At 30.9% G+C, this 24122-nt stretch overlaps 1 protein-coding gene across 4 annotated transcripts in view; it reads left to right on the forward strand.

Annotated features, from left to right (window-relative positions):
* Positions 1–24122, forward strand: part of LOC100881841 (uncharacterized) — a 55326-nt gene that overhangs the window by 17120 nt on the left and 14084 nt on the right. For all 4 annotated transcript variants that reach the window (XM_076531396.1, XM_076531398.1, XM_076531399.1 and 1 more), the window contains exons 3-9: positions 9565–9784; positions 11263–11479; positions 13249–13419; positions 19182–19253; positions 19324–19413; positions 22615–22722; positions 22798–22905. In XM_076531396.1, coding sequence (XP_076387511.1) covers positions 9565–9784; positions 11263–11479; positions 13249–13419; positions 19182–19253; positions 19324–19413; positions 22615–22722; positions 22798–22905 — 986 coding nt within the window. The remainder of the gene's footprint in view (positions 1–9564; positions 9785–11262; positions 11480–13248; positions 13420–19181; positions 19254–19323; positions 19414–22614; positions 22723–22797; positions 22906–24122) is intronic.

The raw sequence follows: 24122 nt of genomic DNA on the forward strand, positions 1-24122 counted from the left end.
ACAAATATATGTGATCATATATAAAATATTAACCCCTTCCCGTGCCATTTATTTATTAGATGCGTCAATCAAGACTAACTATTCAGAACTATAACATTAAAACGAACAAAGAAAATTAAAATGTTGTGCGTATTTTATATTCAAGGATCCTTGATAATACAGTTTATAGTTGGACCTAAATTTCAAGTTGAAGAGTATTCAAAATTTGAGTAAGATTTCTTACATTTGAGCTGTAAGTGCGTCACGAGTGAGACTCCTCAAGGGAAGAGGTTAAGGTTTTGTTTAGTTAACAATAGTATAAATTTTATTTGCATAGTTTTCAACAACAAGCACTACAGCTCGATTAAAGTAATTTCCAATTTTAACTATAATATGTGTACATAAAGATGTATGTGTATATAAATATTACTTTTGAATAATTATGTTGGGTGTGAAAATTGCAACATAAAAGTTGCCACAGTAAGTTGATTCAATGTAGTATTTAGTATAACAATATTTATAATTATATATGTATAATGTATTATTATATATTATATGTACAACGTATTAGTTATATACTATCATATATTAATCATAATTTATATATTATTAATAATGTATATGATGAATAAATAACACTTGCACTTAATTCGACGTCAATCGATGTGAGCTACGGCACTTAACCATTATTTTATCATATAGTATAGCATACATATGTGCAATTATATTATACATTATAAAGGATGAGAATTGTAGATTCAAATACATATAATTCATTTATATATTCAATATTCGAATTTATTGACTATTGCATCCCGAAGTAGAGCATCCTCGAAGTAGACATTCAATTGTCAAATATTAATATACATACATATATAATTTTATTCATATATGTATAATTTTGCTCTACAAAGGTGACGATATGAATTATACCAAGAATAGCTAAGGGAAGCTATTATAGCTAAGAATAGCTAAGAAGAACTATAAAATATGGTACAAATGCATGTCATTTATATTTATGCGTTCAATTCGAATACAATCTTTAGGAGTCAATTCATCATTCTACATGTAAATATTATTTTAGGCTATTTTACCAAATGTAATGTAAACAGTTTTACGTTGTCAGTGCAGTTTAAACCATTATTTATTTAATTGCAAATTTTAGCTGAAAAGAAATTCCAAAATGTTTAACTTATTAATAAGATAACAGTTTAAGTTCGTAAAATGTCATGTAACATATCAAGTTACATATCATGTAACTTATAAATTTAAATGTTTTGTTGCTTGTAGTTTAAGTTTTCAGGTGGCAGTCTGCAATAAATACTTGATTTCATACTCTAGTTTTATTACAGTAATTGCTTAAGTGACTGCCATTATGAACCTGTTTTCTCCCAACCTATAAATATTATGCACGCGATGAGCGTGTTTCGCTTAAATTGGATGGTTGGAAAGAAAATAAAGTTTTATGGTACTTCAGGTAAATTATCCTACACGTCATTAATAGCTTTTAGTCTAATAAAAAATTGTACGGTTATATTGTTGTGCTACAGAAATTCCTCTCATAAAAGGTAATATAATATAATTTTGTAAATTTTATGCAGAATAGCTTGGGTCTGAGTGATTGACGGGTGATAAAAAATTGCAATGAATAACACAATTCAGGGATGAATATTATTTTCAACATACAAGTGACATTTAACACAATTTTGTGATTACGTATTGTTAAATTGAAATTAAAGTAGAACGATCAATAAATAATGGTTTCCATACGTGTCGCAGCATCGAAAATAGTTAACATCGATTGAATGATGTAGAGAACCTCATATCGTTTGAAGTCCTAAGATTCATAAGTGCATTATACGTTGAATAATTGTATAACACTGATATTTGTTTTCTACTTATTTATAATAATGTTCTAAATGAAATTGTAGTAAATGATTACGTTTCTATATGTATCCGATGTTATTCAGAAGTGAACAATCTAATGACTATGTACCTAATATTCCGAAGTAAATAACTTCCTGTTAATTTCATATTTATATGTTCGATAGTTTATTTCATAAGATGAAGGTTCGGTGTGGTTGTACAATTCTTGTGAACAGGCTAGAGGAAACATTTTCTAATTTCTATTGGAACACGAGTTCGGTTGGAAATGAAAATGTGAGTGACATATGCGGTGAATCTAGGTATTCCTTAAAAAGTGACCGTAGCAAGAAATAAGCCCAAACAATACCTCGACAAGAATAGGAAACTGCAAATAAAGGATTTTACTGCTGACAAGAGACAACACCAAAATTACACGCGAATTTTAATGAAATTTGCATATGTAGTAACTTTTCGAAAATTATTTGACACGTATTTTTTTATATCTGCTGACATGCATGTTGAGGGAGTAAAAATATCCCTCAAAGTTGGGGGATAAAAACACATTTTCTCTAATATCTCGGAAACTAGATGGTGTAGGAGTTTGCATTTTCTTTTTAAATTGTGTATTTTTGAGTAAACAATTTAGTTGATTACGAAAAAATTCGGGAAAAATGATTTATTTAAATAATATATTAAAAAATTAAATTTTTTATTCAATTTTTTGTTCTAAATGCAGTTTGGTTTTTATACAGAATTGTATACGTAAAATATGAATCAAAATAAGGGATGCGTGTTTTTGGAATTTTTATTTATTACAATTTAGCAATAATTATTACATATACAATTTTCTTCTACTTTTTTCAGAAAAGAGTGTTGAAATTTGTTTTCGAAGAGGGTGAGCCTCAATGTAAACATATTACTGTGAGGGTAATATAAACATATTGCATGTTTATTGTTCTATCGGTAGCCAGAGAAGGTTCAGCAGGCAGGTATAAATCAGTCGCGGTACCAGTCGTCGCTGTACAGATACAAATCAACACGTATAAAGAATCGACATACGTGTACAGATATAGAATTGCAACAAAAGTTTATATTTGACCATTTGACGCATGACTAAATCTTACCTGTTTCTTCCAACGAAAAGGAGATGGAACAAACTTCTACTTAAAAATTTGCCAAAATTTTTTTTTCCTCGTACAACAGAAAATACTGTTGTGCTCCTCGGCTCATGGAAAGGATATAGCAGGAAGAAGTTATGACATGCAATTCTAATGTCAGAAATGGGGTATTTGGAAATTGTTGCCTATAATATTCAACTGCTACATTTGCATTTCCATGACAAGCTCCAGAAGCTTTTATCATATCGACATAGTCGAGGTTGCTATAAGTAGACACTGTCATCACATAGGAGCTTGCCTGATCGACACAGAATAAAAGTAGAAGAAAGTCGTATAGTTGAAGAAAAGATGTAAATATTAGAAATGTCAATGCTAGAATGCAAAAAGAAACTTGTAGCGAACAATAATTTGGAGAGACAGTCCAGTGCACGCGAATTGGATAGAATTTTGAAATTCGATTTTCTCAAAAACGAAGCGTTAAACGAAAAAATGTTATTCCTTTTTTTTCGACTTATTTTTATATGGAGACTTACCCACTGTTCGGTTGTAACACACGTCCGGTCACACCCTGTATAAAATGTATAGAAAAATTCCTTTTATTCCAAATTAAATTCCAGAACTACTTCACCTCCAACTAGGCCAAAGGATATACGATTTAATTCAATTGATATTCTCATCATGAATATAAAATCTAACGGAAAATAAATAAAAGGAATTTTAAATCATATTGAATCTTAAATGAATTTATTAAAAAAAATCTCCCAGTAAAAATAAATATTAAAAATAGTCTCACTTCAAAATGACAATTATTATTTTTCATTTTTTAGAAGGTGTGGAGTCATGCTGTGAAAGACTTTTTCATTCGCCTATTTTTAACATTCTTCTTCCTAAATTTCTAATTTGTCAAGTTTCGACTTTCGTAAATTCATAAATTCCAAAATTTATAAATCTTCAAATTTTCCAATTTAAAAAATTACAATATTACAAATTTATAAATTTTCAAATTCTCCAATTTACAATTTCTTAAATTCGTAAACTCTCAAATCTCCAAATCGACAAAGTTTTACGTTCTTTCATTTAAACATTCCTAAATCCCTAAATTTCTAAACTTTCAAAATTCCGAATTACTAAATTTGTAAATTCCCAAATTTACCATTTTTTAAATCCCCAAATCCACAAACTTTCAAATTCCGAAATGTAATAATTCCTAAAATCGCGAAGTTCAAAATTCGTAAATTTGAAATGTAGTATTTTTGGAGGAAAAGGGGGAAAGGGAAAATTGGGGAGGAAAGGAGAAAATTAGGGTAAGGAAAGAATAAGGAAAATGATTCGGAGTCGATGTCAATGATGCGCTGCTATATTTTTCTTTACACAGTACACTCGCTCTCTACCTGAATCGCACTCACTCGATTCCGGCCGTTTCGCGTCCTTTTGTTTCTTGCGCTCTCTCTCTCTCTCTCTCTCACTCGCTCTCTCTCTCTCTCTCTCTAGCCCTCATTCGCTCCTTTCAACCGCGCGCGTTTACAAAATTACAACAGAAAATTCTCAATTCTGCAAAGTTCTAATTTTACAGATTTCCAAATTATCAGAATTCAGAATTTCTAAATTTCCAAATTTACAATTTTTCAAATTCCCAAACTACCAAAATCTTAAATTCCTGAAATGTCCAAGTCCACAATGTTCCAAATTCCTAAGTTTCCAAATTCGTAAAGTCTGAAATATTCAAATTCTAAAATCTCCAAATTCCCGTTATCATAATTCATAATTTCCAGTAACAACAACCACGCAGTGATTAAAAAACTTCGAACGATGAAATAAAGTCATGTCTCAATGTTAAACCAGCAGTTATAGACACATCTATCTTACGTGCGACTATACAATACACTTAAAGGTTTCAACTTGAAAGATGCATTTTCAACGCCGGTGTGTCCACAGCCTTAAGCTATCAAGTTAACTACTCAAACGGCTGCCTAGATGTGAAGGACATCAGTGTCCCTTGTAAGTGGATTGCAGACGGATCTACTTTAGAAAAACCTAAAACAGCCCATTCCCGATGGCATAAGTACTTAGAGACCCTTTGAGGCTGAATTTCTTCGTGTATAGGCCTACCTCAAGGCATGCCTTACGGTTCTTCGACGGTCACTTCAAGTTCGCGATAGGATCGGCGGTTAACTGAAGAAGGAAACACTCATCACATAAAACCTTCTTTACTGTATAGGGTAAAAGGCTTTTAAAAGTTGTAGAGTTGCTGATTTATATCGTAACTAACTTAATTTATTTAGCAAGGTAAACTTGGATATGAATCTAATGTTCGTTACTGGTTCTGAACACAGCTATACTGATATAGATATACTAATACTGTTGAATTTTCATATTTAAGTGGCAAAAATAAATGTATTAAGAAATCGATAATTTACATGATGCCACTCGCTTTAATTTACAAGGATACATATCGAACCGCGACACACCGATTTTAATGAAACTTATGTGAAAGATAGTTCTCAAGAAAATATTTGATACGTATTTTTTTTTATCGGCCATCGTTCATATTGAAGGGGTGAAAATAGCCCTCGAAGTTGGGGGTTGAAATCATATTTTTGGGAATATCTCCGGGATTAAAGAAGATAATTGGATTTTTTTTTCTGTAAATTGTTCGTCTTTAAATAGGGAATTTTTGTGCGTAAAAAAATTTCAATAAACTTTATTTGTTTAAATAATATTTTGAAAATTTATAATTTTTGTTTAAATTTTTGCACTAAATGTTGATCTAGTTTTTTGCAACTTCGTGTACGTAAACTATGGACAAAAATAGAAGATACGTGTTTTTGGAATTTGTTGTTTGTTGCAATGTTTATTAAATATACATATAATTTAAAACCATCTCCTGTGAAGAGGGGCAATCAGCATTTTTATTAAAAATATCATTATTTTTACAATCTTTTACAATATTTTAGACCTTTTATACCTCTACATATACCGTTAATTGATTACTGAATAATTATTGTAAGCGTCGCAGGTATGAACGTGACGCGGTTATTATAATCAACGCCGTAAGGAACATATGTAGGCTTTTATGGCCAATAGAGCTTTCATACTTTTACAGGCGTAAAGTCTTCAATCTAAATAAAATATTTGGAATTTTTGGAAACATTGGGATTTTTTAAGAAACTAAGAAAATAGAATTAAATTAAATTATTTTTTAACAATATTGGCCATAAAAGCCTATGTTCCTTACGGCGTTGATTATAACCGCGTTACGCTTTTACAATTGGTGGGGCTGATAACTCAAAAACTAATTTATCAATCGCGCTCAAATTTTTTGCACATATCCATGACAATAGTATCTAACATATGAACCTAAATGTATGAAATAAATTGAACATTAAAGTCCTTTTTATTGCAAAATAGTGCAAAAATTTTCAATAAAATTCAAAGTTTTTCTTTAAAAGCGCGCCATTTCTTTAATTTTACACATTTTGCACATTTCTGAGGTTCATCTATTAACTGTGAATGTTAGTTTTCGAAACATTGTCTGCAAACTTGTTTCAGACCAATGGATCTAAGGCTAGAACCCACACCGATTCACGAGACGCGCCAAACACTTCCAGGAAGGACTGTTATAATTCCGCCATTTTTAAATGTATTTAAAAACAAAAAATATTGTGTAATAGGCAATAGTTATAATAAATTATACCTGAAATTTCAAAAATGCAAAACAAAGATATCCTATACAAAAAAATTTACAAAAATCAGCCTATTTTCATCGGTCTAAAGGTATTTCCACCCTTAAATACATATGTTTATGCTGTAAAATTAACACTTTGGAACTCTTTATTCAAACAAAAGCTTCTGAAATATGTTATGGAAGTACATAGTCGATCAAAATAGCGAAAAGCGCGGTTTGTTCGAAGGGTAGTTAACATTTATTGAACAGAATTTCGTGTGTGGTTACTATCCTATGAATTAACTTACGTGTTACTTTGTGCAAGTTTGGCAAAGTTTAATTTATTTTGTTGGGGGTGAATGAAAGACAGAAATATTTTAATTTAAAATCACTTGTCGGTGAGTTTAAGTACTATAAGAGGATAACGTTAAGGTGAAGTGGGATAAGTTCGTAAACGGGGCAAGTGCGTATACAGACTATTTTTATTACAATATGAGCGAAATTTCTCCATTTAGTATGTTTGTTTCCTTGTTTTGTTTCACTATATCCCTTTTATATTTCAGCGAAGAGTACTTATTTGCAGTATAAAGTACTTGCATAATGCAGTAAAAAGCATTTTATGGCAGATTTATTAACAATTCTGCTCTTACGCCGTTGCACATGAAATAAAGTTTCAAAGTATTTCTAACTTCAAGTTACGCTCTTACCCCATTCTCGGGAAAAGTGCAGAGTAGCTGACATTTTAAACAATTTCCTATAAAAATCAAAATGTACAAGGAAAATTAAGGTCCTAGTTACTATTAATTAAATAATAGTAATTGTGCAAAGCGTTCTATATCGACAGCGTTAAGTATTTACATAGCAGACTGAAAATACTTATGTTTAAATACCAACTTTACAAAACTAGTCTGCACTTACCCCACTTCACCTTACTTGATATGAAGATTTCCCTACCGAACGCGGGATTATTTCCATTGTATAGGTTTGTGAAAATCGTAGAAACGCTGTTTTTTCGTAACTAATCGTGTATGTACATTTTATCGTCTGATTACTGCAACTTTCTTCTGCGTTATAGTTAAATGCGCCATCTTAATTGCTTCATATAATAAATTCGTTTGTGAAGAGAAGCGATAAAAACAAAAAAATGCTGAAGTACTTTTTGCTCTATTAAAAAGGGAAAAAAATTGACCGGCATCTTTTCTGATAATAAATTATTGGTATCGTATTTCGATAACGCTATTCAGTTTCTATAGTCGCGAAAATAAGAGCATCAGCGTCATTCGATTGGAATGGGTGAAGTAGAAACTAATTGGCTTGGGTAACAATAGGGCATTTCTTTCTAACGATGTCATCGCGTATAGTAACTTGGCAGGTATGCAACTATGCTGGTTATTGTTGGCTCTACACATTATTTATGCCCTTACATGTGCTACGTCATCTACTGCATGTTTGTTTACTTTTTTATCGTAAACTTATTAAGTTGCTACATATCAAATGGCAGACCTTAGAATATTAGAATTATAACAGGACTTTATGTCCGAAACAGTTTATATAATTGTATTTGTGTCACATTTTAAAGCTTAACCAGTTAACTGTAGCGATCTTTTTGCAAAGCGCGCACTAGTGTGTGTCGCGATAATCAAGCGATGACGAGTTAACTCTCAAGAATTTATGAATCCATCTCAAATCATTTATACTTTTTATTTGTTTATTTCATTTCGTGTTGACCTGTAAACATTTTAAACATATTACAATTTACGAATATAGTTTAATTTTCGCCAAATTACAATTTAAATATCAAATTGTAATAAAATTTTACGCATGACGGATATAGTCGTCATGACACAAAATTCTGCCACATTTCCATGATGGATATAGTCGTCAAACACACTTAACTGGTTAAATATTGAAAAAAATGTGCAAATTTTTTGTTAATATTCTTAATTTCAAATATGACTGGTTTGAAAAATACTTAAATCCCACTTTTTCATAAGAGATCTGTTGTTCCCAAAACAGGAGGTTAAAAGCAGGGAGTTTTAACTATAACGTGTAATTTCAGAATAGTTTACTGTACTTGTTTATATTTTTTGATGTTTGCTTTGTAAAAATATTATTGTACACTTCATTTTCATACTTTATATTTCAGTTTTGGAAAGGTAAAATGCAGTACAAATAGCAGAAAAAGATTTTTGATGAAAAAGGTGATGAGTCTAAATGAAAGAATGGTACAGAAATAGTTCGAAGAGTTTCGATGAACAATGTTCCGGCAGATTGAAATCGATAACGATTAAATTTCCAGACTAACTTAAAATAAAGTAGGTTGTAATTGCTGAAATGCTAGGAATATCGGAATCCAGGGTTGAAAACCATTTGCATCGATTTTACCTGTATTTTTTAAAAAGTCTGGCATTACTTATTGCAATAGGTCAATCCAATATACATATTACATAATACGGAATGAGTATAAAGTGTATATAATATAATTGTTTGAGACTTTTGTATTATACATATAATTATTTTGGACTTAATACGTTTCAAATTGGATCCTTGTTTGCAATAATCGACATTTTGTATAAAAAAAATATATAACTAAAATATCTGTCATAGTAGGTTAGTAGGTTCTCTTCCAAGATGTAATTAATTTTGACGAGTCATGAGCTAAGCTGAATGATGATTTAACTCTTAAGAACACGTTACCTTCAAAAACCATTGAACAAATGAAGTAAATTACATTATTAAAATAGATATTGCAATACTAATGGAAATAAAGTAAAATTCAGAAATATCAATGAAGCAGAACAAAATCGTTAAAAGTTACATGATAATAATAAAGTATACGCAAAATGTATAGTGGAACTATGGAAATTCGCTGATTATATGTAGATAGAAATGATTGATTTTATGATACTTATAAAATTGGAGCATCAACTTCCGTAGAAAATGTTTTTACCGAAGAAGTGCGCTTGTATAATGCACGAGAACCATGCGAGGGATACGAACGAGGCGAAGACGACCTTCAAACGTTCGATTTTATCAACAAATTGAAACTGGATCTTCTGGAGACCCATTACTCTGGTGTGACACGGGTCAGGGGTAGCAATCGCATGCAGACAGCCTACAGGTTGGAAAAAGACACCGACGTCACTTCGCCAACAAAGTACGATTTCATGTTCTATTTTAAAATAGCCTACAGTGGATGGCCAAATTATTATACTCCACAGAATTCTTTTAAATATCTGCAACAGTCGTAACTAATTAGTTTAACGATGTTATTGTTACTTGATATATTCTAGAATAAAAGGCGGATATGGATATAAATTTATGTTATGTATTCCGCACACTGTTAGTGGTTGGATGAAAACTTTGACTTCAGTTTAACCTATTGCTAAATTTTTATTTTATTTTACCACCAGTCAAATCCATTACATGTAATATAAAATGAAACGAAGAAAAATTTTGAAAAATAAAATGTAAATGTTTATCGAATACACATTTTATTTAACATAATCCTGTTGTTAGCGATAAAAAATTATACATATATGTGTATACATATTCAAATTCCCATTTAGGGTTGAGCATTATACATACTTGATAAGTATTAGATTTTTATGTAGTGTGTTTTAGGATTGCAAATAAAAAAAGCGGAGTCACGAAATATTAAATAATTGTATTTTCTTGTGTAATATAGTATTTTATTTATGTTAAAGTGTTCGATTTTTACAATTAGTTGTATTATTGCTAAAAATAATACATTGTAACAAAATATACGATATACTATATATTATAAAAATAATATATTGTAACGTTACAATAAAAATATCTGTTCTATTTCACCGGGTAAATTTATAAAATACGGAATTTTTGTTTGAGTTTAACAATTTGGCTACTCACTGGACAGTGATGCAGAATTTCATAAACGATGCATAAATGTTATCTCGTTGTTTTCTCAGTTTTTTACGTAAAACTTTTCCAGCATGCTCTACAAATAAAAATGATAAATAAATGATATATAAATATACGCTCTTAAATGTTTCATTGAAAGATGGGGAATATATGAATACTATATATCATATGAATATATGATGAAGAATATATAAACTTTAAATAATACATTCAAGATCCTATGTTCATATAAACATTTTTCCTTTATAAAATATTTATAGAATTTGTAGTAATTTATTAACATTTATAGAATATTTTATTTATAGAATATACTAGTAAAGTTATACGAACAAAACTGGAGCACTGTGTATATAATAACGAACAATAAAACAGTCTATTGTCATTTCGTATTTTTGTTTATAAATTTTTAATAAAATGTTTAAAAATATTACTACAAGATTTGTTTTTTAATTTTTACGAATCTATTAATGAAGTTTGGACGTAATATACTTGGATACCCAGTACAATACTATAACGAATCAAAAGAAACAACAAAAATACGAAAATACGCAAATCAAGAGAACATAATCTAGCCGGGGTACAACTGTATTTGATCCCCAATTCTTTTTTCTTGAATTCACGCCAACGTTTCAGGTTTTTGCCGCATTGTAAGCAATGTCTAAAAGTTTCCTTATAATTTATTCGTTGTTTGAATTGACTATATGAAACGTGTTTTTTTGCACTGTCCTCTAGAAATATACTTCCAAACGGATTGCCAGAGGAATTCAGTGCAGTCTGCACATTCAGAGCCAGGAAACTGCCTAAATATACTTGGCACATTATCAGGATTGTCGACATGGAAAACGAGCCCCAATTTTTAATCGCGGTGAACCCGAAAACTCAAACTGTGGATATTTCTACGAGGAATGAAACGGGTGAATTGCAGACTGTATCATTCCCGGCTGATCGTGTGAGTAAAATAAACTTTCTGTAGCTTTGTAACGCTTTTAACGATATATAATATCGCATAAATTAAGATTATGATATAACTTGTGGATCTAGAGACCAGGTGTCTCCTGCAAATTTAAATGTGTATTTAAAATTTCGTGTATCTACTGAAAACATACTTGAGACATTCAAAATTTGGAAAATACACTTGAAAACTTGTAAATTTTGGGAATTAAATATGCATTCTTAGACCTCTTTTCTTGAGTTAAATGCTTATAGCTAACAGGCTTATTAAATTATTTAAAGCGATCGCAAGTGGCATATGTAGTTCAAATCGTATTCAAACATCCGTAAGCGAGATGCATCTCAACCAATGTCGAGGACCGTCAGTTTAAAAGCTCGTTCAAAACGATGCAGCCCTTGAAAGTGTCATCAACGATCTCGTGATGATTAAAACTGCTTGCGAACACGATCCATGATATTTCGAAACGAGACCCTGCCGTTGACGTATCAAAAGCTCGGCTCTTTGTCAAATATCAATCGAGGAACGTGGTGTGGGCGTGTAAATTACGCCCTGTTGTCACAGGACACGTGGAAATCGTGTCACGGGCTGTTGCGTAAGCATCGTGTGAAATAGTTTAAAGGTTTTTACAGGGCGTTCACTGCTGCTTGTGTACATACAAGATCGGAAAGACTGATGAGAATACCATTCTTTGCGACATTTGTAACGCTTCAAAGAGCTCGCGTCGCGACATTCTTAACCCCTTTAAACGTTATGGTTCATCACTGAAAGTGCAGTCCACAGTAGCATGTTTTCTTTGCTAGTGAGATAAAGTACAGTGGGTAGGCAAATTATTATACCCAAACAAAAAGTTCCATATTCTATAAATTTAAGTGGTGAAATAGAACAGGTACTTTTATTACAACGTCACGTTATACTATTTCTACAATATAATATATTTTATATTTTGTTATAGTATACTTTTTAACAATAACATCATTAAAAATAAAAATTAAACACTATATTATACAAGAAAATACAATTATTTAATATTTCGTCAGTCCGCATTTTTTACTTACAATTCTATATACATTTAAATCCAGTACCACCAAGTACAATGTCGCTTAAATTGAAGTCAGTTTTTATCCAAACACTAACAGAGTCTTAAAATATGGAGTACTGAACATGTAATTATATCTACACCCGCCTTTTATTTGAGAATACATCAAATATTAATAATATTGTTAAACTAATTCAAGTTGTGTCTGACATGTATTTTCAAAAAGAAATCCTTTGAGTATAATAATTTGGCTACCTATTATGAACACTTTTCTGATGCTTCGACTACATAATCCTTGGCACTCGAAAGGTGACGCACCATTCGATTTAATACAAGTTGAAATAAATATTTTTTAGTGTTATACGCGTAATGTGTAAACATAGTAAAACAGATGATAATGGCAATTAATAATAGAAAAATAATAACTTGAAAAGAATTGAGCAAACTTTTTAGCTAGAAAGTTGTAGAGTTACTAGCTACAAACAGCAAAATATTTTTGAGTGCAGAAGACTAACACTTTGGCCATCATATTAAATTCTTTACAACCCTAACGAATACTACCCTAATTAATTTTGTTTTCAACAAAGACACTCAATTATTCTGAGGATATTCGAATACTTTTACTATGTATACTTACAAGTATTTAATAAGATTATCGTTGGATAAGTAAAACATGTAGCGATTATTGTTATTGTAGTAAGAGATATGTGAAACTTTTGATTTTTAACAGATGTTCGATAAAGGCTGGCATAAAATTAACATTGGTGCGTTCAAGGATAAATTGGTAGTGTATATAGATTGCGAATACGCTGGTACTGAAGAAATTGAACCTCGAGGACCAATTGAAATTAATGGTGAAGTCTCAATTTCGAAGATGTCCCAGAGCAAAGTCACTGTACCGGTAAGTTTGATTATACATCCTAGAAATTCCGTATGCTAAATACCAAAAACAATAATAATATCGGTATTAATTAAAACAATAGTATGAGCAATATTATTAACCTTTTAGTGCCGTCAAAAAGTGGGAAAAATGAAAGAATTTTTCTTTTATAAATAATATTTACAAATAAGAAGAATCATTGTTTGAGTTCGATTTTGTATGAAGCATAAAGACTACATTGTTTATTATTCATAACAAAATCACTAATGCCAAAACACAAAATAAAACGCCATCGTACATACCAGAGGTTGCTAAACTTATGTGGTTCAGGATCCTCTGTTGAACAACATTTCTTTTGAGGACTTCATTCCAATTCTAAGCATTTTATGTCGTTCTTAAGATTTAATAATTTCATGGGTACTACGTTATAATAAATATTGGTAGAAACACATCACTCATTATATTAATAAATGGTCTTGTATATTTACAAAAGTGAAAAGCTGGGGTATGTAACAGTTGATGTTAAAATGGTAATGGTCATGATCTCCCAGCTGTCCGCAGACCATGATTTAAAAGCCTGTGGTATACATAATATATCGTCGTTTGACACCAGAAAATTAACCTCTCTATTCTCTTCAAACCGACATAAATAAATCACATTTTTACTTTGCTCTTTATTGAAACTAAATTTCTTAGCTTTATCTGTTTTGTACAGACCATTATTTATATAAATGCTTTTGTTTATCACATTCATCAGGAGGATGTACAATCATAATTTTTATAAATTAAATTATTTTCTTTAATTTTATTATTTTTGTCATTTTTATTTCTTACTATATTTGCAATATATTACTATATATTCTTAATATATTATTTATTATTTTGTAAATATAGTAACAAATATCAAATAAATGAAATATTTTAAACATACTACATTTTATATTAATTATTTTACTACTTATTCGAGTTTCAAAATAAGTACACGTTACAAATGTACTTGGTTAATATCTCATTAACTGTTAAGTTTAGGACATAACTAGGTTAAAAAGTTTTTATTCAGAATTTGATGTTCAATGAACTACAATATAAAAAATAATAAAGTCAAACGATTTCTTTAAGGTGTAATTCATATAGAAAGTAAAAGTGTACATTATTTAAATAAAAATACGGTCAGTTTGATAAGTTGGACTACTTACCTCATTATTGACTTATTGTTAGATCAAAATTAACTATATAGTCAGTTAGATATTTTATTTGTATCTATTTAAAGAAATATTTAAGTATCATTTTGTTCAACCATGCGTACAAAAAGGATTTTACGCCTATTAAAAAATATTTAATTCAAGAACTTTTATTAAAATAAAAACAGAAATTGATCTTAATCGTGTAATATAAATAAAAGGTACGAAATTAAACTTAATCATAAAATATATCAACTAATAAATACAAAAAAAGTTGAATCAACGTCAAAGGCTGTTGAAGCTTGACTCCTCCTTTGACGCGGTGTCTTTCTTTTATACTGACATGGGTTATAACTGGAATAAAAAGCATTGAAATGGGTCAAATTATTCCTGAGGTTATTACACTCTGCTGTAGAGGAATCATATGACTTCTAACATTCAATTCACATTTAATATTTAAATGTAACTGCAATTTATCTTATACACTAATGAAGCAATAATTATATTATTCTTGAATTATGATTAAATTCGCGAACAAAGTAGTAGTCATATTAAATCGCTTATGATAAAACTTACATAACATTACATTAGAACACTTTACTTTAAATAAAATGCAGTAATTTGAAGTTTGTTGGAAAACACATAGAGCGTTGATGTATGTAGTACAATATATATCACGTTTCGAACAATATAAGAACGAAATAATATCAAATAGCTATTATATTATAGTTTTCTATTATAGTAGAAAACAACTGTAATAGATCATTATGAGATAATACTATTAATAGGTGTAGGTTAGTCAGGATTCATTTTATCTCAAAGGATTATTTTATATGTATACATATGTATTCCTTACCTTTCAATATAATACTTACCTAATAAATACAAGTATGTATTACCTATTACTTACTTCTCATCCAATCAGAATATTAATTTCCGAATCTCTGAAATTTCCAATTCCTAAATTCCCATATTTCCGGATGTTTAAATCATAAATTATTAATTTTCATATTCTCATGTTCTGACAATCTTCGAAGTTTCCAAATCTCTACATTTTTTAATGTTTATTCTTCTAAAATCCTAAACATTCAAATTACCAAATCACTAAATTACTAAATTACTAAATTACCAAATTACCAAATTCCTAAATTCTCAAGTTTCTAACTTTCTAAATACCTAAATTCTAAAATTTTTAAGTTAGTAAATTCCCAAATACCCAAATTTTTGTGTATAATTTCCTAATTTAATTTCTTCCTTTGCAAATTCAACTTAACACCATTTATCTTCCATGTCTTACATGTTTCATAAACTATACCGTTTAGTAATTATTCGAGGTGATCCGGTTAACTAAAACACCCTGTATACAATACATACCAGTGATTTTCACGAGTATGATAAATAGCATGGCTCAATTTGTAGTGACACACCATAAACCTAAAATTTCTCCAAATAAATCTCATCAAGATCCTGCACATTACACATACAGTACACATAAATGAACTGTTTATGCATACACTAATTGTAAGAAAAAACACAGAAGAAGTTAACTTTAATACTTACACTATTTATACTTTACTACGAAATACTATACTGTATTATAAACTATCTACACTGTTTTATAATACAAATTATAGATTAATAATTGAACTATCGTCCAATAAGTTCAATGGTATTTTTCGATCTGTTTCGTGTATTAAAATTATTAACCTTTATTGATTACAACGACACTTTTCTCGGTTATCTGATAACAGACGCATCTAGTACCTACTTAAATATGTCTAATTAAATTAAATTTAATATTGCGTCTTATTGAGTTAACTTGAATATTATATTTTATTATATTAAACTTAATATTGTGTCGTATTAAATTAAATGTAAGATTATGCTTTATTAAATGAAATTAAATATTGTTATTCTTGCGTTGTTATTATTGTATTAATACAAATTGTAGGCCACAATGTGAGTAGTCACATCTCAAAATTTCAATAAAACTGAAAATACAAATTTTTTAACATCGCAATTCGTTTCATTCGCTACGCGGCGTACAGACATAAAAGCGGAACGGTTAATGAGTGTTCTCGGAATATGGAAGCCTTTTCATTTCGATAAACTTAACGATGATCGGAAGGCGAGTGATCTCGATTAAAACGAGACGTGTAACAAGTTCGTGCACGCGAATTTCGCAGAAATTCACGGTAGATATCCGCGTTTGTTCTCGCGACAAACGTATCTGTTGCATGCGGCAATTAAGAAACGCTTAATTAATAAACACTTTATAATGAACGAGGCTAAGACGTAACTGGAGCGAGCTAGATTTAGTGCAACACTCGAAGTGTACGAGCATGATATACAATAGTGTGACAACGGATTTATTAGCCCAGTTTCACGAGAAAAGGCAAAAACGTGCTAATGAGATGGTTACCGTTTCTAAACGTGAAATTCCAATACACAGAATGAATCACTCGATGTTCTTATAAATTAATATCTCCTTGACTGATCTGATTCACGACACTAGAAGAAGTACTTTTCCAAAATAAGATGAAGTGGGGTAAATGCAGACTGGTTTTTGTAAATTTGGTATTTAAACGTAAGTATTTTCAGTCTACTATGTAAATACTTAACGCTGTCAATATAGAACGCTTTGCACAATTACTACTATTTAATTAATAGTAACTAGGACCTTAATTTTCCTTGTACATTTTGATTTTTATAGGAAATTGTTTAAAATGTCAGCTACTCTGCACTTTTCCCGAGAATGGGGTAAGAGCGTAACTTGAAGTTACATATTTTAAAACTTTATTTCATGTGGAATTGGGCAAGAACAGAGTTATTAACAAATGTGCTATAAAATGCTTTTTACTGCATTATGTAAGTACTCTATACTGCAAACAAGTACTCTTAGCTGAAATATAAAAAGGGATATAGTGAAACAAAACAAAGAAACAAACATACTAAATGGAGAAATTTCGCTCATATTGTAATAAAAATAGCCTGAATTCGCACTTGCCCCGTTTACGAATTTACCCCACTTCACCTTACTTATTATTTGATATATTGTAGTACTCCGTTAAAATACAAGTAATTCAATTTTCAATGTACATCAACTTCAAAAAAAAAATATAAGTAGAAGACTTCCGGAAAGTATTTCTATTTCTTTATTCAGAATGTTGAATGTTCGAAATGAAATAAAATATTCTAAAAAGAAATTGGAATGAAATAATCGAATTTAGGAAAAGTCACGAAACTACAACTTTACTAAAAAAATTAATATTCGTGAAAAAGCATAATGTTTGAATTAGATGTTTTTGGTTATTAAAAAGTAATGATAAAATATTTAAGTAAACTTCGATAACATAAAAAATTATGGACGTAACCTGATTTAATCATAAATTAATGTAGGATAGGAGGGTGAAGGAGGAAACACAGATACACAGGAGGAAACACAGTTTTAACAGAAAATTAACAATATATTTAGGAATATACACACAAAACACACAGAAGAATAACACTTCGGGCGGCACTGCTTTCCGCCAATGTTTCCCGTAGGAGCGCAAAAATACGACTGCCTCACAAGAATTTTGTACGCGCAATTCGTTGTTGACAAAAGACAATCGCTCGGTTGATGGAAAAAAATCCATATTAACGGCCATTCTATGGAAAAAACCTAATATCGTTACTGTTGTGGAAAAAACCCTACATTAATATAACCTTCAGACTTACCTTTGGGACCGTAGACCTCCGGTTATCGGTTTCACCAGGCAGAATCAAACATGCGGTACTTACCGCAACAATAACACCGTTTTTTATGACTTGCTACTCAAATCGTGACGTTTCTGCTGAAAATCAGTAAATTTCTAAGCATTATATTTTGAAAACCAATAAAAATCAGGTAAATACATTAAATCTTAATGAATTCGTTTTGAAAAGCACTATCGTCTGATCCAAAAAAAAATATATAGTTCCATTTAAAAAACAAAACTTCACCAGCATATCTTTTACATTAATAACATTAAAAAAATTTTATTTACGCCAAAACATAGAGCCCCTTTTATCCTGCAGTTTCCATATAAACACTTTTTCGTGTCATCAATAGTTCATGAAATATCACGCTGTCACACTTAGGCGTGGACACATAGTGCCCAAAATAAAATGCTTACATTATCTATTATAAATTAACTTCACCTATTCTCGTTTATCCTAATCTAAACGAAACTCACTTATTCTAATTGAACTTAACGTATTTTAGTTAAAATCGTGAAACTACTACACAAAATGATGAAAATAATATCAAACAAGCTGAGCACATTGTATATAAATCTAATTTACACTTAAAAGTTGTAACATTAGCACTCTCCACTAACAATAAGTGGATCGTGCTAAAAATACATGATTTTACGTAATTGAAGAAACCATGCAAAAAAAATTAACTAAAGTTATAGCGAAATGTTTTATTACATAGAATGACTGTGTTACAAGAATAGCTAGCTTTTACTTTCTTCTATTAAGGGGAAAAGTAACGATAGAGTCTGCATATTAGTGTTTTCTAAGTGCTCCATTAAGAGTTAATGTAATTTCTGTTGAACCCTTTGAACGCGTCTTTAGATCGATATACAGTGGATGGTCTTAAATTGCGATCCTACGAGGCCAGAGAGGGAGACCTGTGAGGAACTACCGGTAAGTGTATATATTTTACATAACTTCACAATCCATTAAGATCCCACGCTTGTAATTATCGTAATTGCAGAAGAGCCTTAGCAGCCCTTTATTACCTCAGAGGAGGCCCGGCTGCGAAATTGTCTGTCCACAGGGGCTTCCCGGAATTAATGGCACAAATGTAAGTTACAATTTCCATCTAAGCAAAAACAAATACTTAGATTCAATTAAAAACTTTTTATTTTTTGAATTGTTTTTTGTAAAATACCCTTCTATTCTCGGAAGCATTTCTTCTCTTATACAATATTGATTTTTTAATACTTCTTATAATTGTGCATTGACGATGTTACTAATTAATATTTTTATTTTTAACAAAATTTATCTAATATTTTTATGATGTTTTATTGTATTTACTATGCTTTATTCTTAGTAGTTAATAGTATAGAATCGTGTATAAATATAAGCGACACTCATACATTTGTGTAATAAGTTTAAAATTTTTATTCTAAATATTATAGCATGTGAACGATACACGCGTTAGAAATTGAATTTCTGTATTTATTATAGAATTTAAGAATTTAAAAACTTGGAATTCAGGAAATTTGAAAATTCGGAGATTTGGAAATATGAAGATTTAAAAATCTGAGAATTTTCAAATTTAATGTTTTAAGAATTTTATAAATTTGGAAATTTATGGAATTTGGAAATTTGAAAACTTTGCAATTTGAAGATATGGGCATTTAAAACTTTAAAAAATTCTTATATATAAGAATTACAAAACATTTTAATATAAATAATTAAATTTTAAATATTGCAAATTTGAAAATACGAAGATTTGAATATTTATGAATCTGAACATTCGGCTTTCGGAAATTTGAAAATTTATGAATTCGGAGGTTTAGAAATTTGAAGATTTGGGAATTTGAAAATTTAAATTTCAAATTTTCAACTCTTAAAATTTGCAGCATTTGAGAGTTTTAATGTTTAAGAATTTCAGAATTGGAGAATTTTACTATACAATACACTATATAATAAATAATTCTGTATGTACACTGATTGTGAGATGTAGTTCAGGTTTTCTTTCGATAAGAACACATACGTAACCTTGAAAATTTTCTAATTTTTAAATTTTCAAACTCCGAAATTTCTGAATTTCAAAATTTCAAAATTTCAATATTTCAAAATTTATAATGTTTAGATTGTCAAATTTCTTAAATTTGCATATCTCTTAATCTCAAAAATACTAAACTTTAGTTTCCAAATTCCAAAACCTTTAAATTTGAAAATTTCCAATTTTTTAAATTTTCTAAAATTCCTAAATTTCTAAATTTCTTTATACTCAAGTTCCAAAATCACCAAATATTTAAATCTATAAATTATCGAACTTTTAAATTCTCAAATTTCTAGATTTCTAAATATCTGACAGAGTTTTACACAGATTAATATTTAATATATGACGTCTATTCAAATAAAAGGATGTTACTATATAAATAAGATATAAATAAAGACGCGCTGAAGCACGTTGCGACGTGCATCGCTGGTAGCCGAACTGCAAGACGCCGAATAAAACAAAAGACATCGTATATTAAATTGCTACCAACTCATTTATCATTAGCCTAGATAGATTCCAATACCAACAATATCTAAATTCCTAGATTTCTTAATACTTAAATTCTCACACTTCTCTTCTAAATTTTCATATCGGCACACCTAAAATCTGGAGATTATCAAATTCCTGAGTCCCCAAATTCCTACATTCCCCTAATCAATGAGTGAAACATCTGTTTCCACTTGGTTGCCATACTTGTTTATTTATTACTTATAATTCTGTGTCCGATTACTTCAATGGCGATGTGTTCCCTTTAGTGTTATAAATCCATATCATTTCACAGACATTCACAAAAATCGAGTGAACTAATAGAAATAATTGAAATAACTGGTGATAATAATTTTTATAAAACCAAAGAGTCATCTTTTAGGTGAATAATACTATTCAGAATCCGATTGAATATGTGATAGTGGACATCACATAATTTAAGGGGAACATAAGAAAACATAAGTGGACGTTACATAATTTAATGGAAACATAAGAAAAAATACAACAGCTTTTCAAGAAAATCAAGATTGAAAATTCACTGCATTCTTGTGCTATTATGGCAATATTCTCTATCGAGCAATATAAACGGGTTGCAAGGCATGAAAAATATTTTCATAGAAAAGAATTTTACTTTCTCAGTTGCAATATGGTTGAAATTGTTGTGCTTGTTGACGGATGCTTTGCTTGTGTAATTACCTAAGTATGTACTCTCAATAAGGAGATTTGATTTTTAAGTTCTTTAAATGTGCAATTAATTGCTTGCACTAATTGTTTCTTATTTCCTATATCTTTATTGTATACTATTCTTTAATGCATTCCCATACCTATACGTTCATACGTGTAAAATCTGCGGAGTTTGGAAATATACATATAAAAACGTACTAGTAGGAGTTATAATTATCGTTTAAAAATCTTCTTATATTTTGGGTAGAGTGTGGTGGATTATAATATACGCATACGTTCGACAGAAAATAACATTACTACAATAGCACTCGAACACACTGAATTTTCAAACTTGATTTTCTTTAAAAAATTAACGATAAGTAGGAAATCAAACAATATTATGCCTCAGTCCCTAGCCGTCGAGTTAGGACCACATACGAAAATTTCACTTTTGTGGCTATAACATTATGTCATATATGGAAAATTGTCTTAGACCATAGAAATTATTACTAAATACGTTGATAACGATATAGTAATTTGATACTATCGTGATAATAAATTGTGTGGGTGATTAGCGATTAAGGACCGTGTGAGCGTTTACGTTAGATTCGAGTATCGATAGCGCATGAGATGAAAGGCGAATGTCATAGAAAATATCTAGAGTCTACTCAAAAGACTAGTTTACAGCTCTACAGCGACATTATCTGAATTGAAAAGAATTACTGATATTTGAAAAAATAATGAAGATATATAGCGTCTAATCAATGTACACAGAGCATGTCGGATACAAGCTGTCACCAAAGCAAAGGGTGAAAGTACAAGATATTAACATGTGTTAATAATGTTATATGCAGTAGTAGTGTATCATATTAGTAGCTAATAAATTGTATGATTAGAATTTGAACAGATCTTTTAATTTTACGGAAAACGTGCAAAGTGCTAAAAATTTGTAGTGGTTCTAATTCTATGACCAGGGACTGTATATTTTTATTTTTATTTTCTTATACAGTATTTGGTGGTGTTTTTACACGTCATTTTCCGGGTATACTTTAGATGTATACCACTGATAACTTATTTTTGAAATGTGGATTCTTGAAGTGCAATATAGTTTCGTTTGTTCAGGGCTTACCTGGCCCACACGGACCATCTGGACCTCCCGGACCAATCGGAGAACCTGGTTTACCTGGACGACCAGGATTACCTGGACCCCCAGGGGAACAAGGGAAAACAGTATGTTTCATAAACACGCATAAACAATATAATAGAAGCTTTTTATTTGGTTTCAGCTGCATTGTTATTTTATAGGGTCCGCAAGGATTCATCGGTGCTCGAGGGTTCCCTGGAAATCCAGGTCCAAAAGGATCTATTGGCCCAATTGGACCACCTGGAGCAAAAGGAGAACGAGGAGAAAGAGTAAGTTTATTATTTTACCATTTTACTATATACTTATTTAGTATGTTATTCATTTCGTTGCAAACTATTGTAACCGTTTGATAACTAATTTTCGAAGCTCTATTGTTATCAGTAGTTATCTCATTGATATTTTGTTACACATATGTCGATAATATCGTTAAAATATCGATAATGCACATTCAGAAAGAAATTGATGCATTTGATTGAAACATACTGCAACGCAAATTAGATTTATTATTACATACATGTATGTATATGTAGAATACCTCGTAACTGAAGGTATGTTTGAAGGAGGTAATCGAATCATAATCATTCATATAATTCTACGAATAAAAATAATATACAAATATGAAATAAGATTTTTCTATATATTGCCTCATTTTCGAGAAAACTTATGTTACGGATAGAACTAGTCTCAGAGCATAAAATGAGAATTTAAAATTATACACGCGATTTAACGAAATTAGCGGGGTTTTCGGGGGCGACAGCAGGCATGGCGAGTTCCATGCCTCGAAGCCCTACGTGCACGGGGAAACCTGTGGCCGTATTCGTCGAGCATCATGAGTGTTTCGGCATGAAAAACACCATCGTAGCACCGGGGGTAACCAATCCGCCCGGGAGTGGTGGTGCTCACCAAAACACTGAGGGCCACTCCGCTTGGGAGAGGTGAGAGCCCGGGCGGGGTCGAACTTGCTTGCCCCGCGCTCCGGCTGGCCATCTGCGGGATTGATTGCACTCGAAGACAATAATAATTAACTTTTCTAAGAAATGTACACGTGCGTGGTACACGTGGCAAATGGCACGTGGCAAGTGACGCGTGGCACATGCTCTGGAATTCCAAGTAAAACGCCAATTAATAAGTATTTGATCTACCGCGGAATGTTGGCGGATCCTGGTGTGCACTTCGGCAGAAAAGAAAGATATTCCTCGGCGACGTGTCCTGACGCGTAATTTCCAGAAACGCGTACAAAGGTGCGGACCGCTCCGTTTGATGGCGGATACCGGCAAGTGCCGTCGCGACATCGGTATCGGCGCGCGATGTGGCGGCGCGAAGGCTTGACCGCAAAGGGCGAGCGGCATCACGAGGTTCGACGATTCGGTCGCAGAGGGATGGCCGCGAAACAAAGAGCGACGAAGGGCACGTGGCAGATTTCAGAGAAATTGGCGTGATTGCCAGGAGACGTCGTAGGGCAGGGGTCGGCAACCTTTTGAGTCGG

Source organism: Megachile rotundata, chromosome 4 (genome assembly GCF_050947335.1).
Source record: "Megachile rotundata isolate GNS110a chromosome 4, iyMegRotu1, whole genome shotgun sequence".
Classification (NCBI taxonomy): domain Eukaryota; kingdom Metazoa; phylum Arthropoda; class Insecta; order Hymenoptera; family Megachilidae; genus Megachile; species Megachile rotundata.